The sequence below is a fragment of the Lonchura striata genome, chromosome 34, assembly GCF_050655825.1.
Source record: "Lonchura striata isolate lonStrDom1 chromosome 34, ASM5065582v1, whole genome shotgun sequence".
NCBI lineage: Eukaryota > Metazoa > Chordata > Aves > Passeriformes > Estrildidae > Lonchura > Lonchura striata.
The window spans coordinates 4,660,317-4,679,336 of record NC_140736.1 but is presented as its reverse complement, the minus strand read 5'-3'; the positions used below and the strand labels follow the sequence as shown (position 1 = coordinate 4,679,336).

The window sequence follows — 19,020 nt, the reverse complement described above, 5'->3', positions numbered from 1 at the left end:
ATTGAGGCCCCCAGCCCCAAAAATTGAGACCCCCGCCCCAAAATTGGGACCCCCCCACCCTAAATTGGGCCTTCACCCCAAAAATTGGGACCCCGCCCCAAAATTTGCACCCCCAAAAAGCCCCCAAGGCCTGGGACCGCCCCAATTGCGGGGCCTGGCAGTGGCCCCAAAATGGGGACCCCCACCCAAAATGGGGACCCCCACCACAAAATGGGGACCCCACCCCAAAATGGGACCCCCACCCAAAATGGGGATCCCCACCCAAAATGGGGACCCCCACCCCAAATTGGGACCCCCACCCAAAATGGGGATCCCCACCCCAAAATGGGGACCCCAACCCAAAATGGGGATCCCCACCCCAAAATGGGAACCCCCACCCAAAATGGGGACCCCACCCCAAAATGGGGATCCCCACCCCAAAATGGGGACCCCCACCCAAAATGGGGACCCCCACCCAAAATGGGGACCCCACCCCAAAATTGGGACCCCACCCCAAAATGGGGATCCCCACCCAATATGGGGACCCCACCCCAAAATGGGGACCCCGCCCCAAAATTGGGACCCCCACCCCCAATATGGGGACCCCCACCCAAAATGGGGATCCCCACCCAAAATGGGAACCCCCACCCAAAATGGGGACCCCACCCCAAAATGGGAACCCCACCCAAAATGGGGACCCCCACTCCCAAAATGGGGACCCCACCCCAAAATTGGGACCCCCACCCCCAAAATGGGGACTCCGCCCCAAAATGGGGACCCCCACCCAAAATGGGACCCCCACCCAAAATGGGAACCCCGCCCCAAAATTGGGACCCCACCCCAAAATGGGGATCCCCACCCAAAATTGGGACCCCACCCCAAAATGGGGACCCCGCCCCAAAATTGGGACCCCCACCCCCAAAATGGGGACTCCGCCCCAAAATGGGGACCCCACCCCAAAATTGGGACCCCCACCCCCAAAATTGGGACCCCACCCCAAAATGGGGACCCCCACCCCCAAAATGGGGACCCCCACCCCCAAAATGGGGACCCCCACCCCCAAAATGGGGACCCCCAGACCCCGCCAGGACCCTCCTGGGGTTGGGATCTGCGGGGTCTCGGATTTCATTCCAGCTCCGGGACCCCTCCCCAAAAAGGGATCGGGACCCCCAAAAAATGGGTCGGGACCCCCAAAAAGGGATCGGGACCCCCAAAAAGGATCGGGACCCCCAAAAAAGAGATCGGGATCCCCCAAAAGGATCGGGACCCCCCCTAAAGGGATCGGGACCCCCAAAAAGGGATGGGGACCCCTCAAAAAAAGGGACCGGGACCCCAAAACAGGATCGGGACCCCCAAAAAGGGATCTGAACCGCTCAAAAAGGGATCGGGACCCCCAAAAAGGGTCAGGACCCCCCCCCAAAGGGATCGGGACCCCCCAAAAAAGGGATCGGGACCCCCCAAAAAAGGGATCGGGACCCCCAAAAAGGATCGGGACCCCCAAAAAAGGGATCGGAACCGCCCAAAAAGGGTTCGGGACCCCCACAAAGGGTCAGGACCCCCCCCAAAGGGATCGGGACCCCCCAAAAAAGGGATCGGGACCCCCAAAAAGGATCGGGACCCCCAAAAAAGGGTTCGGGACCCCCAAAAAGGATCGGGACCCCCAAAAAAGGGTTCGGGACCCCCAAAAAGGATCGGGACCCCCAAAAAAGGGATCGGGACCCCCAAAAAGGATCGGGACCCCCCAAAAAAGGGATCGGGACCCCCAAAAAGGATCGGGACCCCCAAAAAAGGGTTCGGGACCCCCAAAAAGGTATCGGGACCCCCCAAAAAGGGATCGGGACCCCCAAAAAGGGATCGGGACCCCCAAAAAGGGATCGGGACCACCAAAACAGGATCGGGACCCCCAAAACAGGATCGGGACCCCCCAGGATGGAGCCCCCGACCTGCGGCAGCCCCGGAGAGTGGCACCGGTGAGGGGGGGACACCCCTGACACCCCAGTGTCCCCGATGTCCCCAATGTCCCCAGTGTCCCCGATGTCCCCAGTGTCCCCGATGTCCCCAGTGTCCCAAATGTCCCCAGTGTCCCCAGTGTCCCCAATGTCCCCAGTGTCCCCCAGTGTCCCAATGTCCCCAGATGTCCCCAGTGTCCCCAATGTCCCCAATGTCCCCAGTGTCCCCAGTGTCCCCAATGTCCCCAGTGTCCCCAATCCCCCCACTGTCCCCAATGTCCCCAATGTCCCCCCAATGTCCCCAATGTCCCCAATGTCCCCAGTGTCCTCAATGTTCCCGATGTCCCAAATCCCCCCAATGTCCCCAATGTCCCCAGTGTCCCCAGTGTCCCCGATGTCCCCAATGTCCCCAATGTCCCCAATGTCCCCAATCCCCCCAGTGTCCCCAATGTCCCCAATCCCCCCAATCCCCCCGATGTCCCCAATCCCCCCAATGTCCCCAATGTCCCCGATGTCCCCGATGTCCCTGATGTCCGCAATGTCCCCGATGTCCCCAATGTCCCCGATGTCCCCAATGTCCCCGATGTCCCCTGTGTCCCCGATGTCCCAGGTCCCCCCGGGACTGGCGCTCGCTGCTGCCCGAGCTGGCCCAGATGGTGCCCTGGCCCCGCGGCGGGGGAGGGGCGCGCTCCGAGGTACGGGGGGACAGGAGGGGACAATGAGGGGACAGGGAGGGGACAGGGAGGGGACAGGGAGGGGACAGGAGGGGACAATGAGGGGACAGGAGGGGACAGGGAGGGGACAGGGAGGGGACAGGAGGGGACAGGAGGGGACAGGAGGGGACAATGAGGGGACAGGGAGGGGACAGGAGGGGACAGGAGGGGACAATGAGGGGACAGGGAGGGGACAGGGAGGGGACAGGGAGGGGACAGGAGGGGACAGGAGGGGACAGGAGGGGACAATGAGGGGACAGGGAGGGGACAGGAGGGGACAGGGAGGGGACAATGAGGGGACAGGGAGGGGACAGGAGGGGACAGGGAGGGGACAGGGAGGGGACAATGAGGGGACAGGAGGGGACAGGAGGGGACAATGAGGGGACAGGAGGGGACAGGGAGGGGACAATGAGGGGACAGGGAGGGGACAGGAGGGGACAGGAGGGGACAGGAGGGGACAATGAGGGGACAGGGAGGGGACAGGAGGGGACAGGGAGGGGACAATGAGGGGACAGGGAGGGGACAGGGAGGGGACAGGGAGGGGACAGGAGGGGACAGGGAGGGGACAATGAGGGGACAGGGAGGGGACAGGGAGGGGACAGGGAGGGGACAGGAGGGGACAATGAGGGGACAGGAGGGGACAATGAGGGGACAGGAGGGGACAGGAGGGGACAGGAGGGGACAGGGAGGGGACAGGAGGGGACAATGAGGGGACAGGAGGGGACAGGAGGGGACAGGAGGGGACAGAGAGGGGACAATGAGGGGACAGGGAGGGGACAATGAGGGGACAGGGAGGGGACAATGAGGGGACAGGAGGGGACAGGAGGGGACAGGGAGGGGACAGGGAGGGGACAATGAGGGGACAGGAGGGGACAGGAGGGGACAGGGAGGGGACAGGAGGGGACAGGAGGGGACAGGGAGGGGACAGGAGGGGACAGGGAGGGGACAGGAGGGGACAATGAGGGGACAGGAGGGGACAGGAGGGGACAGGGAGGGGACAGGAGGGGACAGGAGGGGACAGGAGGGACAGGAGGGGACAATGAGGGGACAGGAGGGGACAGGAGGGGACAGGGAGGGGACAGGAGGGGACAGGAGGGGACAGGGAGGGGACACCTGGGGGTGACACTGGGGTGAGGTGACAGCAGGAGGTGCCACTGGGGGCAGGTGACAATGACAGGTGACAATGACAGGTGACACAGGTGACACAGGGGACATTGACAGGAGACACTGACAGGAGGCACAGGACAGGTGACACCGACAGGTGACAGCACAGGTGACACAGGACAGGTGACACCGACAGGTGACAGCACAGGTGGCACTGACAGGTGACACCGGGAGGTGACACAGGACAGGTGACACAGGTGGCCCAAGTGACATTGAGGTACCACAGGTGACAGCACAGGTGACACAGGTGACACAGGTGACATTGAGGTGACAGAGGTAACAGCACAGGTGACACAGGTGACACTGAAAGGTGACACAGGTGACATTGAGGTGACCCAGGTGACACACAGGTGACAGAGGTGACACAGGTGACCCAGGTGACCCAGGTGACACACAGGTGACACAGGTGACACACAGGTGACACACAGGTGACACAGAGGTGACACAGGTGACACACAGGTGACACAGGTGACACTGACAGGTGACACAGGTGACACAGGTGACACACAGGTGACACAGGTGACACTGACAGGTGACACAGAGGTGACACAGGTGACATCGAGGTGACACAGATGACAGCACAGGTGACCCAGGTGACACAGGTGACACAGGTGACACACAGGTGACACACAGGTGGCACTGACAGGTGACACAGGTGACACACAGGTGACACACAGGTGACACAGAGGTGACACAGGTGACACAGAGGTGACACAGGTGACATCGAGGTGACACAGATGACAGCACAGGTGACACAGGTGACACTGACAGGTGACACAGGTGACACACAGGTGACACAGGTGGCACTGACAGGTGACACAGGTGACATTGAGGTGACACAGGTGACACACAGGTGACACACAGGTGGCACTGACAGGTGACACTGACAGGTGACACAGGTGACAGCACAGGTGACACAGGTGACACACAGGTGACACACAGGTGACACAGGTGACACAGGTGACACAGGTGGCACTGACAGGTGACACAGGTGACACTGACAGGTGACACAGGTGGCACTGACAGGTGACCCCCGTGTCCCTCAGGCTCAGGTGCTGCGGAACGTTCTCGGCTATCTGGAGTTCCTGCAGGAGCGCGTGCGGGCGGCGCGGGCGGCCGCGGGTCAGCGGGACCCAAATTCCCAAAAATCCCCAAATTCCCAAAAATCCCCAAATCCCAAAAATCTCCCCCACCCCCCCAAAAAAAACCTAAAAAAACCCCCAAAAAACCAAAAAAAATCCCCAGAACCCACCAAAAATTACCCCAAATCTGAAGGAAATTCCGCGAAATTAATGGGGAACCCCACCCCAAATTCGGGACCCCTCCCCAAATTCGGGACCCCTCCCCAAATTTGGGACCCTCCCCAAATCCCCTTTAAGCCCCCCAGACCCCTCCCCAAATTATCCCGACCCCTGAAAAAACCCCCAAAATCCCCTTTAAACCCCCCAAAATTCCCTTTAAACCCCCCAAAATCCCATTTTAAACCCCCCAAAATCCCCTTTAAACCCCCCAAAATCCCCTTTAAACCCCCCAGACCCCTCCCCAAATTATCCCAGCCCCCCAAAAAACCCCCCAAAATCCCCTTTAAACCCCCCAGACCCCTCCCCAAATTATCCCAACCCCCCAAAAAAACCCCAAAATCCCCTTTAAACCCCCCAAAAATCCCCTTTAAACCCCCCCAGACCCCTCCCCAAATTATCGCGACCCCCCAAAAATCCCCAAAATTCCCTTTAAACCCCCCAAAATCCCCTTTAAGCCCCCCAGACCCCTCCCCAAATTATCCCGACCCCCCAAAAATCCCCAAAATCCCCTTTAAATCCCCCAAAATCCCCTTTAAACCCCCCAAAAATCCCATTTTAAACCCCCCGAATCCCCTTTAAGTCCTCCAGACCCCTCCCCAAATTATCCCGACCCCCCCAAAAATCCCCAAAATTCCCTTTAAACCCCCCAAAAATCCCATTTTAAACCTCCCAAAATCCCCTTTAAGCCCCCCAAGACCCCTCCCCAAATTATCCCGATCCCCCAAAAAACCCCCAAAATCCCCTTTAAACCCCCCAAAATCCCCTTTAAACCCCCCAAAATTCCCTTTAACCCCCCCAGACCCCTCCCCAAATTATCCCGACCCCCCAAAAAAAACCCAAAATCCCCTTTAAACCCCCCAAAATCCCCTTTAAACCCCCCAAATCCCCTTTAAGCCCCCCAGACCCCACCCCAAATTCTCGCGACCCCCCTTTAAACCCCCCAAATCCCCTTTAAACCCCCCCAGACCCCTCCCCAAATTATCCCGACCCCCCAAAAATCCCCAAAATTCCCTTTAAACCCCCCAAAAATCCCTTTAAACCCCCCAAAATCCCCTTTAAACCCCCCAAAAATCCCATTTTAAACCCCCCAAAATCCCCTTTAAGCCCCCCAGACCCCTCCCCAAATTATCCCGACCCCCCAAAAAAACCCCCAAAATCCCCTTTAAACCCCCCAAAATTCCCTTTAAACCCCCCAAAATCCCCTTTAAACCCCCCCAAGACCCCTCCCCAAATTATCCCAACCCCCCAAAAATCCCCAAAATTCCCTTTAAACCCCCCAAAAATCCCTTTAAACCCCCCAAAATCCCCTTTAAACCCCCCAAAATCCCATTTTAAACCCCCCGAATCCCCTTTAAGCCCCCCAGACCCCTCCCCAAATTATCCCGACCCCCCAAAAATCCCCAAAATTCCCTTTAAACCCCCCAAAATCCCCCCCAGGCCTCCCCCCCTGCGGGGACACCTCGGAGCCGCCCCCAAACCTTGGGGACACCGAGCCCAGGTGGGGACATTTGGGGACATTTGGGGACATTTTGGGACATTTTGGGGCATTTTGGGGACATTTTGGGACATTTGGGGCATTTTGGGACATTTTGGGGACATTTTGGGACATTTTGGGGACATTTTGGGACATTTTGGGGACATTTTGGGGACATTTGGGGACATTTGGGGACATTTTGGGGACATTTTGGGAGATTTGGGGACATTTTGGGACATTTGGGGACATTTGGGGACATTTGGGGACATTTTGGGGACATTTGGGCACATTTTGGGGCATTTTGGGACATTTTGGGGACATTTTGGGACATTTTGGGGACATTTGGGGACATTTTGGGACATTTTGGGGACATTTGGGGACATTTGGGGACATTTTGGGGACATTTTGGGAGATTTGGGGACATTTTGGGACATTTGGGGACATTTTGGGACATTTTGGGGCATTTTGGGACATTTGGGGACATTTGGGGACATTTTGGGGCATTTTGGGACATTTGGGGACATTTTGGGGACATTTGGGGACATTTTGGGGCATTTGGGGACATTTTGGGACATTTTGGGGCTTTTTTGTTGGGGGGAATTTTGGGAAAATTCGACTTTTCGGGGGTTAAGTTTTGGGGCTTTTGGGGAAAATTTTGGGATTTTTTTTTTTGGCGAAATTTCGAGCGTTTTTTGAAGAAAAGTTTTTGGGATGTTTTGGGGCGTGGGAAACCTCGTGGAGGTTTTTGGGGGGAATTTTGGAGATTTTTTTGGGGGTTTCTTGGTGAAATTTTGAGGGGGTTTTTGTGGTTTTTTGGAAGGGGAATTTTGGGGTTTTTGAGGGGAAATGTTGAAGTTTTTGGGTTGGATCTCGTGGAGGTTTCGGGGAGAAATTTTTGGGTTTTTCTTGGCGAAATTCTGAGTTTTTTGGTTTTTTTTTTGGGGGGGGTTTCCCAGGTGAAATTTTGGGGATATTTTGGGATGATCTTTCGGGGGGGGTTTTGGGGAGAAATTTTGGGGTTATCTCTGCGAAATTTTAAATTACTCCGTGTTTTTTTTGAGTTAAAATTTTGCCTTTTTTCACCTTTTTGGTTGTTTTTCTTTTTGGTGTTTCCCAGGTGAAATTTTGGGGATATTTTGCCCGGGGTGGGGTTTTTTGGGGAGAAATTTCAGAGTTATTTTTCGTGGTTACCTCTGCGAAATTTTAAATTTCTCCGTGGTTTTTTTGAGTTAAAATTTTGGCCTTTTTTCACCTTTTTGGTTGTTTTTCTTTTTGGTGTTTCCCAGGTGAAACTTTGGGGATATTTTGCCCGGGGGGGTTTTTTGGGGAGAAATTTCGTGGTTACCTCTGCAAAATTTTAATTTCTCCATGGTTTTTTGAGTTAAAATTTTGTTGGTTTTTTTTTTTGGGGGGAGGGATTTTTGGCTTTATTTTATTTTTTTTGCTAATTTATTTTCATTTTGGGGTCTCCCCCCCCCAACCCATCAGGGAGGAAGAAGAAGAAGAGGAGGAAGAGGAGGATGAGGAGGGGGACACCAGTCCCTGGCTCTGCCAAACTGGTCCAGACTGGGAGACCCCCCTGAGCCCCCCCCAGCCCCGGGGGGGGGTCCTGGGGCTCAGCCCCTCCCTCTTCACCCCCCCCGAGCCCCCCGAGCCCCCCGAGGGCATCGTCAGAGGTGGGTGAGGGGCAAAAAATCCGATTTTTTATTTTTTTTTTAAATTTTTCTTTGCCTTTTTGGGTTATTTTTGAGGCGTATCGGAGGAAAAATCGGGATTTTTTTGGGGTTTTTTTTGGCGGGTTGGGGGGAAATCTGGGGGTTTTCTTTGGGAGATGTGGGGGTTTTTTTGGGAGGGAGTTTTGGTGAAATTTGGGGGTTTGGGGGTTTTTTAGTTTTTTTTTCCTGAGGAATTTGAGGGGGAGTTGGGGAAAATTGGGGGGAAATTTGGGGGTTTTGGGGGGAAATTGTGAGAGTTTTTTTTGGGGGGGAGTGGGAGGGAATTTGGAGGTTTTGGGAGAAAATTTGGGGGGTTTGGGGTTTTCTGGGGGTTTTTTTTTGGAATTTTAGGGGGAAATTCGCGATTTTTTCGGGGGAGATTTTGAGATTTTTGGGGTTGTTTTTGTTGGGGTTTTTTTTGGGGAGGGGTTTGGGGGTCCGGGGATGTCCCCCCCCCCAAAAAAAAATGTCACCTTGTGTCCCCTCCCCCCCTCCAGAGCTGTTCCCGGATGTGCAGCTCAGCCCCCAGGTGGGTGCGGTCCCCTCGGTGTCACCTGGGTGTCACCTGGGTGTCACCTCCCCGGTGTCACCTCCCCAGTGTCACCTTCCCGATGTCACCTGCCACCCCAGTGTCACCTCCCCATTGTCACCTCCCCATTGTCACCTCTCCTGTGTCACCTTCCCAGTGTCACCTACTTGGTGTCACCTGCCACCCCGGTGTCACCTCCCCATTGTCACGTCCCTGGTGTCACCTCCCCGATGTCACCTGCCACCCCGGTGTCACCTCCCCGGTGTCACCTACTTGGTGTCACCTCCCATGCCATTGTCACCTCCCCAATGTCACCTGCCCATTGTCACCTCCCCATTGTCACCTCCCTGGTGTCACCTCCCACCCCAGTGTCACCTCCCTAGTGTCACCTCGCTGGTGTCACCTGCCCATTGTCACCTCCCCATTGTCACCTCCCCAGGGTCACCTGCCACCCCATTGTCACCTCCCCATTGTCACCTCCCCGGTGTCACCTCCCCATTGTCACCTCCCAGCCCAGTGTCACCTGCCCATTGTCACCTCCCCGGTGTCACCTTCCCAATGTCACCTGCCACCCCGGTGTCACCTCCCCGGTGTCACCTACTTGGTGTCACCTCCCACGCCATTGTCACCTCCCCAATGTCACCTGCCCATTGTCACCTCCTCGGTGTCACCTTCCCAGTGTCACCTACTTGGTGTCACCTGCCACCCCATTGTCACCTGCCCATTGTCACCTCCCCAATGTCACCTCCCAGCCCAGTGTCACCTCCCCATTGTCACCTCCCCATTGTCACCTGCCCATTGTCACCTGCCACCCCAGTGTCACCTCCCCAGTGTCACCACCCTGGTGTCACCTCCCCATTGTCACCTCCCCAGTGTCACCTCCCCGGTGTCACCTGCCCATTGTAACCTCCCAATGTCACCTCCCCGGTGTCACCTCCCTGCCCTCAATGCCACCCCCAGTGTCACCCTCAGTGTCACCCCCCTGTCCTAAGTGTCACCCTCCTTGTCACCCTAAGTGTCACCCTCCTTGTCACCCTAAGTGTCACCCTCATTGTCACCCTCATTGTCACCCTCACTGTCACCCTCGCCCTCTCTCCAATGCCACCCTGGTGCCACCCCAGTGTCACCCTGGTGTCACCCTCATTGTCACCCTCATTGTCACCCTCATTGTCACCCTCATTGTCACCTTCCCCTTCTCTCCGGTGCCACCCCGGTGTCACCTTGGTGTCACCCTCATTGTCACTCTCATTGTCACCCTCCCCCTCTCTCCAATGCCACCCTGGTGTCACCCTCATTGTCACCCTGGTGTCACCCCGCTGTCCCCTGTCCCCACAGGACCCGGCGGGCTCCGGTGGCCCCGAGGGGACCCGGGGGGGACCCCGCGGCCGGGGACAGGGACAGGGACAGGGACAGGGACAGGGACAGGGACAGGGACAGGGACAGGGACAAGGACGGGGACAGGGACAAGGACGGGGACAGGGACGGGGACAGGGACAAGGACGGGGACAAGGACAGGGCCGGAGACGGGGACAGGAACGGGGACAGGGACAGGGACAGGGACAGGGACAGGAACGGGGACAGGGACAGGGACAGGGACAGGGACAGGGACAGGAACGGGGACAGGGACAGGGACAGGGACAGGGACGTCCCCGCAAGCGCAAGTGCGTCAACGGCTTCATCATGTTCTGCCGCGTGAACCGCCGCGAGTACATGAGGTGACACTTGGGGACATCGGGGACACTGGGAGCACTGGGGGCATTGGGGACATCGGGGACATTGGGGACATTGGGGACACTGGGGACATTGGGGACACTGGGGGACATTGGGGGGATTGGGGACATTGGGGACATTGGGGACACTGGGGACACTGGGGACACTGGGGGATTGGGGGGATTGGGGACACTGGGGACACTGGGGACACTGGGGACAATGGGGACATTGGGGACACTGGGGACAATGGGGACATTGGGGACATTGGGGATGTTGGGGACATTGGGGACATTGGGGACACTGGGGGCATTGGGGACATTGGGGACATTGGGGGGATTGGGGACACTGGGGACACTGGGGACACTGGGGGATTGGGGGGATTGGGGACACTGGGGACACTGGGGACATTGGGGACACTGGGGACATTGGGGGTGTTGGGGACATTGGGGGTGTTGGGGACATTTGGGGGACTGGAGACACTGGGGACATTGGGGACAGCGGGGGGGGCTTGGTGGCACCATGGTGACATGGGGGGTGTTGGTGATAATTTGGCGTCACTTTGGTGACACTTCAATGTCACTTTGGTGCCACTTTGGTGACACTTCAATGTCACTTTGGTGTCACTTTGGTGCCACCTCGGTGACACTGTGGTGGCACTGTGGTGACACTGAGGTGACACTTCAATGTCACTTTGGTGCCACCTCGGTGTCACTTTGGTGTCACTTCAATGTCACTGTGGTGCCACCTCGGTGGCACTGTGGTGGCACTGTGGTGACACTGTGGTGGCACTGTGGTGACACTGTGGTGACACTGAGGTGACAGCGCCATCCCCGGCCTCACCTCCACGGCGGCCACGCGGGACCTGGCCCAGCTCTGGCGCAGCCTCAGCCCCGAGGAGCGCCGCCCATACTGGTTTGTACTGGTTCGGACTGGTTCGGACTGGTTTGGACTGGTTTGGAGTGGTTTGGACTGGTTTGTAATGGTTTATATTGGTTTGGACTGGTTTGGAGTGGTTTGGACTGGTTTGGACTGGTTTGAAGTGGTTTGGAGTGGTTTGTAATGGTTTATACTGGTTTGGAGTGGTTCGGACTGGTTTGTACTGTTTTGGACTGGTTTGGACTGGTTTATATTGGTTTGGACTGGTTTGGACTGGTTTGAAGTGGTTTGTAATGGTTTATATTGGTTTATACTGGTTTGGACTGGTTTGTAATGGTTTGTAACGGTTTATACTGGTTTATACTGGTTTGGACTGGTTTGTAATGGTTTGTAACGGTTTATACTGGTTTGGACTGGTTTGAAGTGGTTCAGACTGGTTTGTAATGGTCTATACTGATTTGGACTGGTTTGGACTGGTTTGTAATGATTTATACTGGTCCATACTGGTTTATACTGGTTTATACTGGTCCTGCAGCCGGCGCGCGCGGCGCTTCAGCCTCCAGCACGACCGGATGTACTGGTCTGTACTGGTCTGTACTGGTTTATGCCAGTCCATACTGGTTTATACCGGTCAGTACTGGTTTATACCAGTCCATATTGGTTTATACTGGTCCATACTGGTCCATACTGGTTTATACTGGTCCCGCAGCCGGCGCGCGCGGCACTTCAGCCTCCAGCACGACCGGATGTACTGGTCTGTACTGGTCTGTACTGGTCTGTACTGGTTTATACCAGTCCATACTGGTTTATACTGGTCAGTACTGGTTTATACCAGTCCATACTGGTTTATACTGGTCCATACTGGTTTATACTGGTCCCGCAGCCGGCGCGTGCGGCGCTTCAGCCTCCAGCACGACCGGATGTACTGGTCTGTACTGGTCTGTACTGGTTTATACCAGTCCATACTGGTTTATACCGGTCAGTACCGGTCCATACTGGTTTATACTGGTCCATACTGGTTTATACTGGTCCCGCAGCCGGCGCGCGCGGCGCTTCAGCCTCCAGCACGACCGGATGTACTGGTCTGTACTGGTCTGTACTGGTCTGTACTGGTTTATACCAGTCCATACTGGTTTATACCGGTCAGTATTGGTCCATACTGGTCCATACTGGTTTATACTGGTTTATACTGGTTTATACTGGTCCCGCAGCCGGCGCGCGCGGCGCTTCAGCCTCCAGCACGACCGGATGGTGCGGCCGGAGCGCGGCAGCGACAGCGACGGCGACGGCGACGGCGACGGTGCGGCCGCGCCCCTGAGGCTGCTGCTGGCGGCGCGCGCCCGGCCCGGGGACGGCCTGTGACACCCAGGGGACACCCGGGGACACCCAGGGGACACCCGGGGGACAGCCTGGGACAGCCTGGGACAGCCTGGGACACCTTGGGGACACCCGGGGACACCTTGGGGACACCCTGGGACACCTTGGGACACCTTGGGACACCTTGGGGACACCTTGGGGACACCCAGGGGACACCTTGGGGACACCCTGGGACACCTTGGGATACCCTGGGGACACCTTGGGGACACCCTGGGACAGTTGGGGACAACCTGGGACAGATGGGACAGCCACACCCTGGGGACAGGGGCACACCTGGGACAGCTGGGGACACCCTAGGACACCCTGGGGACACCCTAGGACACCCTGGGGACACCCTGTGGACACCTTGGGGACACCCTGGGACACCTGGGGACACCTTGGGATACCCTGGGACACCTGGGGACACCCTGGGACACCTGGGGACACCTTGGGGACACCCTGGGACAGTTGGGGACAACCTGGGACAGATGGGACAGCCACACCCTGGGGACAGGGGCACACCTGGGACACCTGGGGACACCCTAGGACACCCTGGGGACACCCTAGGACACCCTGGGGACACCCTGGGGACACCTTGGGGACACCTTGGGGACACCCTGGGACACCTGGGGACACCTGGGGACACCTTGGGATACCCTGGGGACACCTTGGGGACACCCTGGGGACACCCTGGGACAGTTGGGGACAGCTGGGACAGCCCGGTGTCCCCTGCAGGGTGTTGTCCCCATCCCAGTTTGTGTCCCCATCGCGTCCCCATCGCGTCCCCATCGTGTCCCTGTCCCAGTTCCTGTCCCAGTTCCTGTCCCCAGTCCAAGTTCAGCTCCTTGTCCCGGGTCATGTCCCCATGGTGTCCCCACAGTGTCCCTGTCCCTGTTCCTGTCCCCACAGTGTCCCTGTCCCTGTTCCTGTCCCCACGGTGTCCCTGTCCCATCCCAGTTGTCACCATTGACATCCGTGTCCCCATCGTGTCCCCATCGTGTCCCTGTCCCAGTTCCTGTCCCCAATCCCAGTTCAGCTCCTTGTCCCAGTTCCTGTCCCCAGTTCCTGTCCCCAGTTCCTGTCCCCAATCCCAGTTCGGCTCCTTGTCCCAGTTCCTGTCCCCATCCCGGGTGTCACCACTGAAGTCCTTGTCCCCATCGTGTCCCTGTCCCCGTCCCGGTTCTTGTCATGATTGAAGTCCCTGTCCCCACGGTGTCCTCACGGTGTCCCTGTCCCCACGGTGTCCCTGTCCCCACAGTGTCCCTGTCCTGTCCCTGTCCCCACGGTGTCCCTGTCCCCACAGTGTCCCTGTCCTGTCCCTGTCCCCACCATGTCCCTGTCCCTGTCCCTGTCCCCACGGTGTCCCCACAGTGTCCCTGTCCCCACGGTGTCCCTGTCCTGTCCCTGTCCCTGTCCCCACGGTGTCCCCACAGTGTCCCTGTCCCTGTCCCTGTCCCCATTTGTGTCCCCAAGTGGCTCCTCCGCTGTCCCCAATGTCCCTCAAGGCTCCAGTGCCACCTCCCTGTGCCCCCCAATGTCCCCAGGTGCCACCCCCAATGTCCCCAGGTGCCACCTGGTGCCACCCCCCTGTGCCCCCCAATGTCCCCAAGTGCCACCCCCCAATGTCCCCAGGTGCCACCCCCCTGTGCTCCCCAATGTCCCCAGGTGCCACCCCCCAATGTCCCCAAGTGCCACCCCCCAATGTCCCCAGGTGCCACCCGGTGCCACCCCCCAATGTCCCCAGGTGTCACCCAGTGCCACCCCCCAATGTCCCCAGGTGCCACCCGGTGCCACCCCCCAATGTCCCCAGGTGCCACCCCCAATGTCCCCAAGTGCCACCCGGTGCCACCCCCAATGTCCCCAAGTGCCACCCGGTGCCACCCCCCAATGTCCCCCCAATGTCCCCAGGTGCCACCCCCAATGTCCCCAAGTGCCACCCGGTGCCACCCCCAATGTCCCCAAGTGCCACCCGGTGCCACCCCCCAATGTCCCCCCAATGTCCCCAGGTGCCACCCCCCTGTGCTCCCCAATGTCCCCAGGTGCCACCCCCCAATGTCCCCAGGTGCCACCCCCCTGTGCCCCCCAATGTCCCCAGGTGCCACCCCCAATGTCCCCAGGTGCCACCCCCAATGTCCCCAGGTGTCACCCGGTGCCACCCCGCAATGTCCCCAAGTGCCACCCCCAATGTCCCCGAGTGTCCCCAACCCACGGGCGGGGGGTCCCATCGGTGACAGAAAGTGACACTGGGAGAGATTTGGGGACAATTCGGGGGATTTGGGGACAGTTTGGTGAACTTGGGGACAATTTGGGGGATTTGGGGACAATTCAGGAGATTTGGGGACAATTCAGGGGATTTGGGGACAATATGTGGGATTGGGGGACAATTCGAGGGATTTGGGGACAGTTTGGTGAATTTGGGGACAATTTGGGGGATTTGGGGACAGTTTGGGGGATTTGGGGACAGTTCAGGAGGTTTTGGGACAACTTGGGGGACAATTCGTGGGATTTGGGGACAGTTTGGTGAATTTGGGGACAATGTGGGGGATTTGGGGACAATTCAGAAGATTTGGGGACAATTCAGAAGATTTGGGGACAGTTTGGTGAATTTGGGGACAATTCAGAAGATTTGGGGACAATTCAAGGTTTTTTGGGGACACTGAGAGGGATTTGGGGACAATTTGGGGGATTTGGGGACAATTCAGAAGATTTGGGGACAGTTTGGTGAATTTGGGGACAATTCAGAAGATTTGGGGACAGTTTGGTGAATTTGGGGACAGTTTGGTGAATTTGGGGACAATTTGGGGGATTTGGGGACAGTTTGGTGAATTTGGGGACAATTCAGAGGGATTTGGGGACAGTTTGGGGGATTTGGGGACAATTTGGTGAAATTGGGGACAGTTTGGGGGATTTGGGGACAATTCAAGGGTTTTTGGGGACACTGAGAGGGATTTGGGGACAGTTTGGGGGATTTGGGGACACTGGGGGGGTGGTGACACTGGCAATGTCCCTTTTAGTCCCATTTTTGTCCTTTTTTCCCCATTTTTGTCCCTTTTTTCCCCATTTTTGTCCCTCCCCCCCTCGGGGCCACCGCAGCTTTTTTTGCCAAAATCTTTTATTGCCGCCCCTCCCCCAAAAACCCCAAAACCCCCCAAAAAACCCCAAATAAATATCCAAGAAAACGCCGTGAAAAAAGGGGAATTTGGGGAATTCCGGGGGGTTTTTTTTGGGGGGAATTCCCGGGAATTTGGGGCTCCCCGATTATCACACGGTGATAAGGCAGCGCTGGCAGCCCCCGGGGGGGCGGAATTTGGGGAATTCCAGAGGGAATTTGGGGAATTTTGAAAGGATTTTGGGGAATTCTCGGCTGTACAAAATTTACAAAAGGGGAAAATCCCAAAATCTGGGGAGAAATCTCAAAAATCGGGGGGAAAAAAGCCCCAAAATTGGGGGGAAAATCCCAAAAATTGGGGGGAAAATCCCAAAAATTGGGAGGGAAAAATAAAAAAAAAATGGGGTGGGGTGGGAAATCCCAAAAATTGGGGGGAAAAAAATCCCCAAAATTGAGGAGAAAATCCCAAAAATTGGGGTGGGAGGGGAAAATCCCAAAAATGGGTAGGGAAAAATAAAAAAAAAATGGGGTGGGGTGGGAAATCCCAAAAATTGGGGGGAAAAAAAATCCCCAAAATTGAGAAAATCCCAAAAATTTGCGTGTGTGGGGGAAATCCCAAAATTTGGAGGGAAAATCCCAAAAATTGGGAGGGAAAATAAAAAAAAAATTAAAAAAAAAATGGGGTGGGGTGGGAAATCCCAAAAATTGGGGGGGAAAAAAATCCCCAAAATTGAGGAGAAAATCCCAAAAATTGGGGTGGGAGGGGAAAATCCCAAAATTTGGAGGGAAAATCCCAAAATTTGGGAGGGAAAATAAAAAAAATTGGGGGGGGATCCCATAATTTGGGGGTAAAATACAAAAATTTGTGTGAAAAGCCCAAAATTTGGGAGGGGAAGTAAAAAAAATGTGGGGAAAATCCCGAAAATGGGGGGGAAATCCCAAAAATTGGGGTGGGTTTGGGAAAATCCTAAAATTAGGGGAAAAATCCCAAAAACTGGGGGGAAAAAAATCCTAAAATTTGGGGTGGAAATATGAAAAGTGAGGGAAAATCCCCAAAATTGGGGAGAAAATCCCAAAAATTGGGGTGGGAGGGGAAAATCCCCAAATTAGGGGGAGAATCCCAAAAATTGGGGGAAAAATTCAAAAAATTGGGGGAAAAAATCCCCAAAAAACTGGGGGGAAAAAATCCCAAAAATTGGGGAAAAAATCCCAAAATTTGGAGGAATCCTAAAAATTTGTGAATTATCCAGGGTGTGAAATCCCAGAATTTTGGATTTTTCCAGGGGAAAAAAAATATTAAAAATTGGGGGGGGTAAAAATCCCAAAAATTTGGGATTTGCCTGGGGAGGGGGGGAAGATCCCAAAAATCCGGGGGTTAAAGAATCCTAAAAATTGTGAAAAAATCCTAAAATTTGTGGAGAAAACACCAAGATTTGGGATTCGTTTGGGGAAAAAATCCCCAAAATTTGGGATTTGCTTGGGGGGAAAAAAATCCTAAAATTTGGGTTTTACCTGGAGTGAAAAATCCCCCAAATTTAGGATTTATCTGGTGGAGAAAAATCCTGAAATGTTTTTGGGGAAAAAAAAATCCCTGAAATTTGGGATTTGGGGGAAAATCCGAAAGTTTTGGATTTACGAGAAGGGAAAAAATGGTAAAAATTTGGTGGGAAATCCCAGAAATTTGAGCTTCAGCTGTGCCCAAAATTTGGGATTTTTTTTTTTTTGGATGGGGAAAAATGTGAAAAAATTGGGGGGAAAAAAATCCTAAAAAAAGGGGGAGGAAAAAATCCCCAAAATTTGGGGAAAATCCCCAAATTGTCCCGAATTTGTCCCAAATTGGAGGGAGGGGACAGAGCCCTTCAGCCCTGGGCGAGGACAGGTGACAGCGGGAGGTGCCACCAGGTGTGTCCAGGTGCCACCTCACCTGTCCAGGTGCCACCAGGTGTGTCCAGGTGTCACCAGGTGTGTCCAGGTGTCACCTCAGGTGTGCCCAGGTGTCACCAGGTGTGTCCAGGTGTCACCAGGTGCCACCTCACCTGTCCAGGTGCCACCTCAGGTGTGTCCAGGTGCCACCTCAGGTGCCCAGGTGTCACCTCACCTGTCCAGGTGCCACCAGGTGTGTCCAGGTGCCACCTCAGGTGTGTCCAGGTGTCACCTCACCTGTCCAGGTGCCACCTTAGGTGTGCCCAGGTGCCACCTCACCTGCCCAGGTGTCACCAGGTGTGCCCAGGTGCCACCTCAGGTGTGCCCAGGTGTGATCCCAGGTGTGCCCAGGTGCCACCTCAGGTGTGTCCAGGTGCCACCTCACCTGTCCAGGTGTCACCAGGTGTGCCCAGGTGCCACCTCAGGTGTGCCCAGGTGTCACCTCAGGTGTGTCCAGGTGCCACCTCACCTGCCCAGGTGTCACCAGGTGTGCCCAGGTGTCACCTCAGGTGTGTCCCAGTGTCACCTCAGGTGTGCCCAGGTGCCACCTCACCTGCCCAGGTGCCACCAGGTGTGTCCAGGTGCCACCAGGTGTGTCCAGGTGCCACCTCAGGTGTGCCCAGGTGCCACCAGGTGTGTCCAGGTGCCACCTCACCTGCCCAGGTGTCACCAGGTGTGTTCAGGTGCCACCAGGTGTGTCCAGGTGTGATCCCAAGTGTGTCCAGGTGCCACCTCAGGTGTGTCCAGGTGCCACCTCACCTGCCCAGGTGCCACCAGCTGTCCCCAGGTGCCACCTCAGGTGTGTCACACCTGGCCCACAGGCACGGGGAGGTGACAGGTGCCACCAGGTGCCACCGACACACAGCGAAACCAACGGTGCCACCTCCTGTCCTGTCCTGGTGCCGTCCCCAGGTGCTCCAGGTGTGCCCAGGTGCCACCAGCTCTCCCCAGGTGTCTCCAGGTGTGTCCCAGCTGTTCCCAGGTGCCTCCAGGGTGTCCTCAGGGTGTCCCCAGGTGCCACCAGGTGTCTCTCGGGTGATCCCAGGTATGCCCAGATGTCTCCAGGTGCCACCAGGTGTGCCCAGGTGTCACCAGGTGTCCTCAGGATGTCCTCAAGGTGTTCCCAGGTGTCCCCAGGATGTCCTCAGGGGATTCTCAGGTGTGCCCACGTATCTCCAGGTGTGCCCAGGTGTCCTCAGGATGTCCTCAAGGTGTCCCCAGG

General features: G+C 56.4%; 1 protein-coding gene across 1 annotated transcript; it reads left to right on the top strand.

Annotated features, from left to right (window-relative positions):
* Positions 1 to 1,908: 1,908 nt before the first annotated feature.
* MEIOSIN (meiosis initiator) lies at positions 1,909 to 12,772 on the top strand. The gene is made up of 6 exons (XM_085564729.1): positions 1,909 to 1,949; positions 2,467 to 2,623; positions 4,852 to 5,119; positions 7,810 to 8,261; positions 9,731 to 10,539; positions 12,622 to 12,772. Exons 1-6 carry the CDS (start codon positions 1,909 to 1,911, stop codon positions 12,770 to 12,772), a joined length of 1,878 nt encoding a protein of 625 aa, XP_085420855.1.
* The last annotated feature ends 6,248 nt before the right edge of the window (positions 12,773 to 19,020 follow it).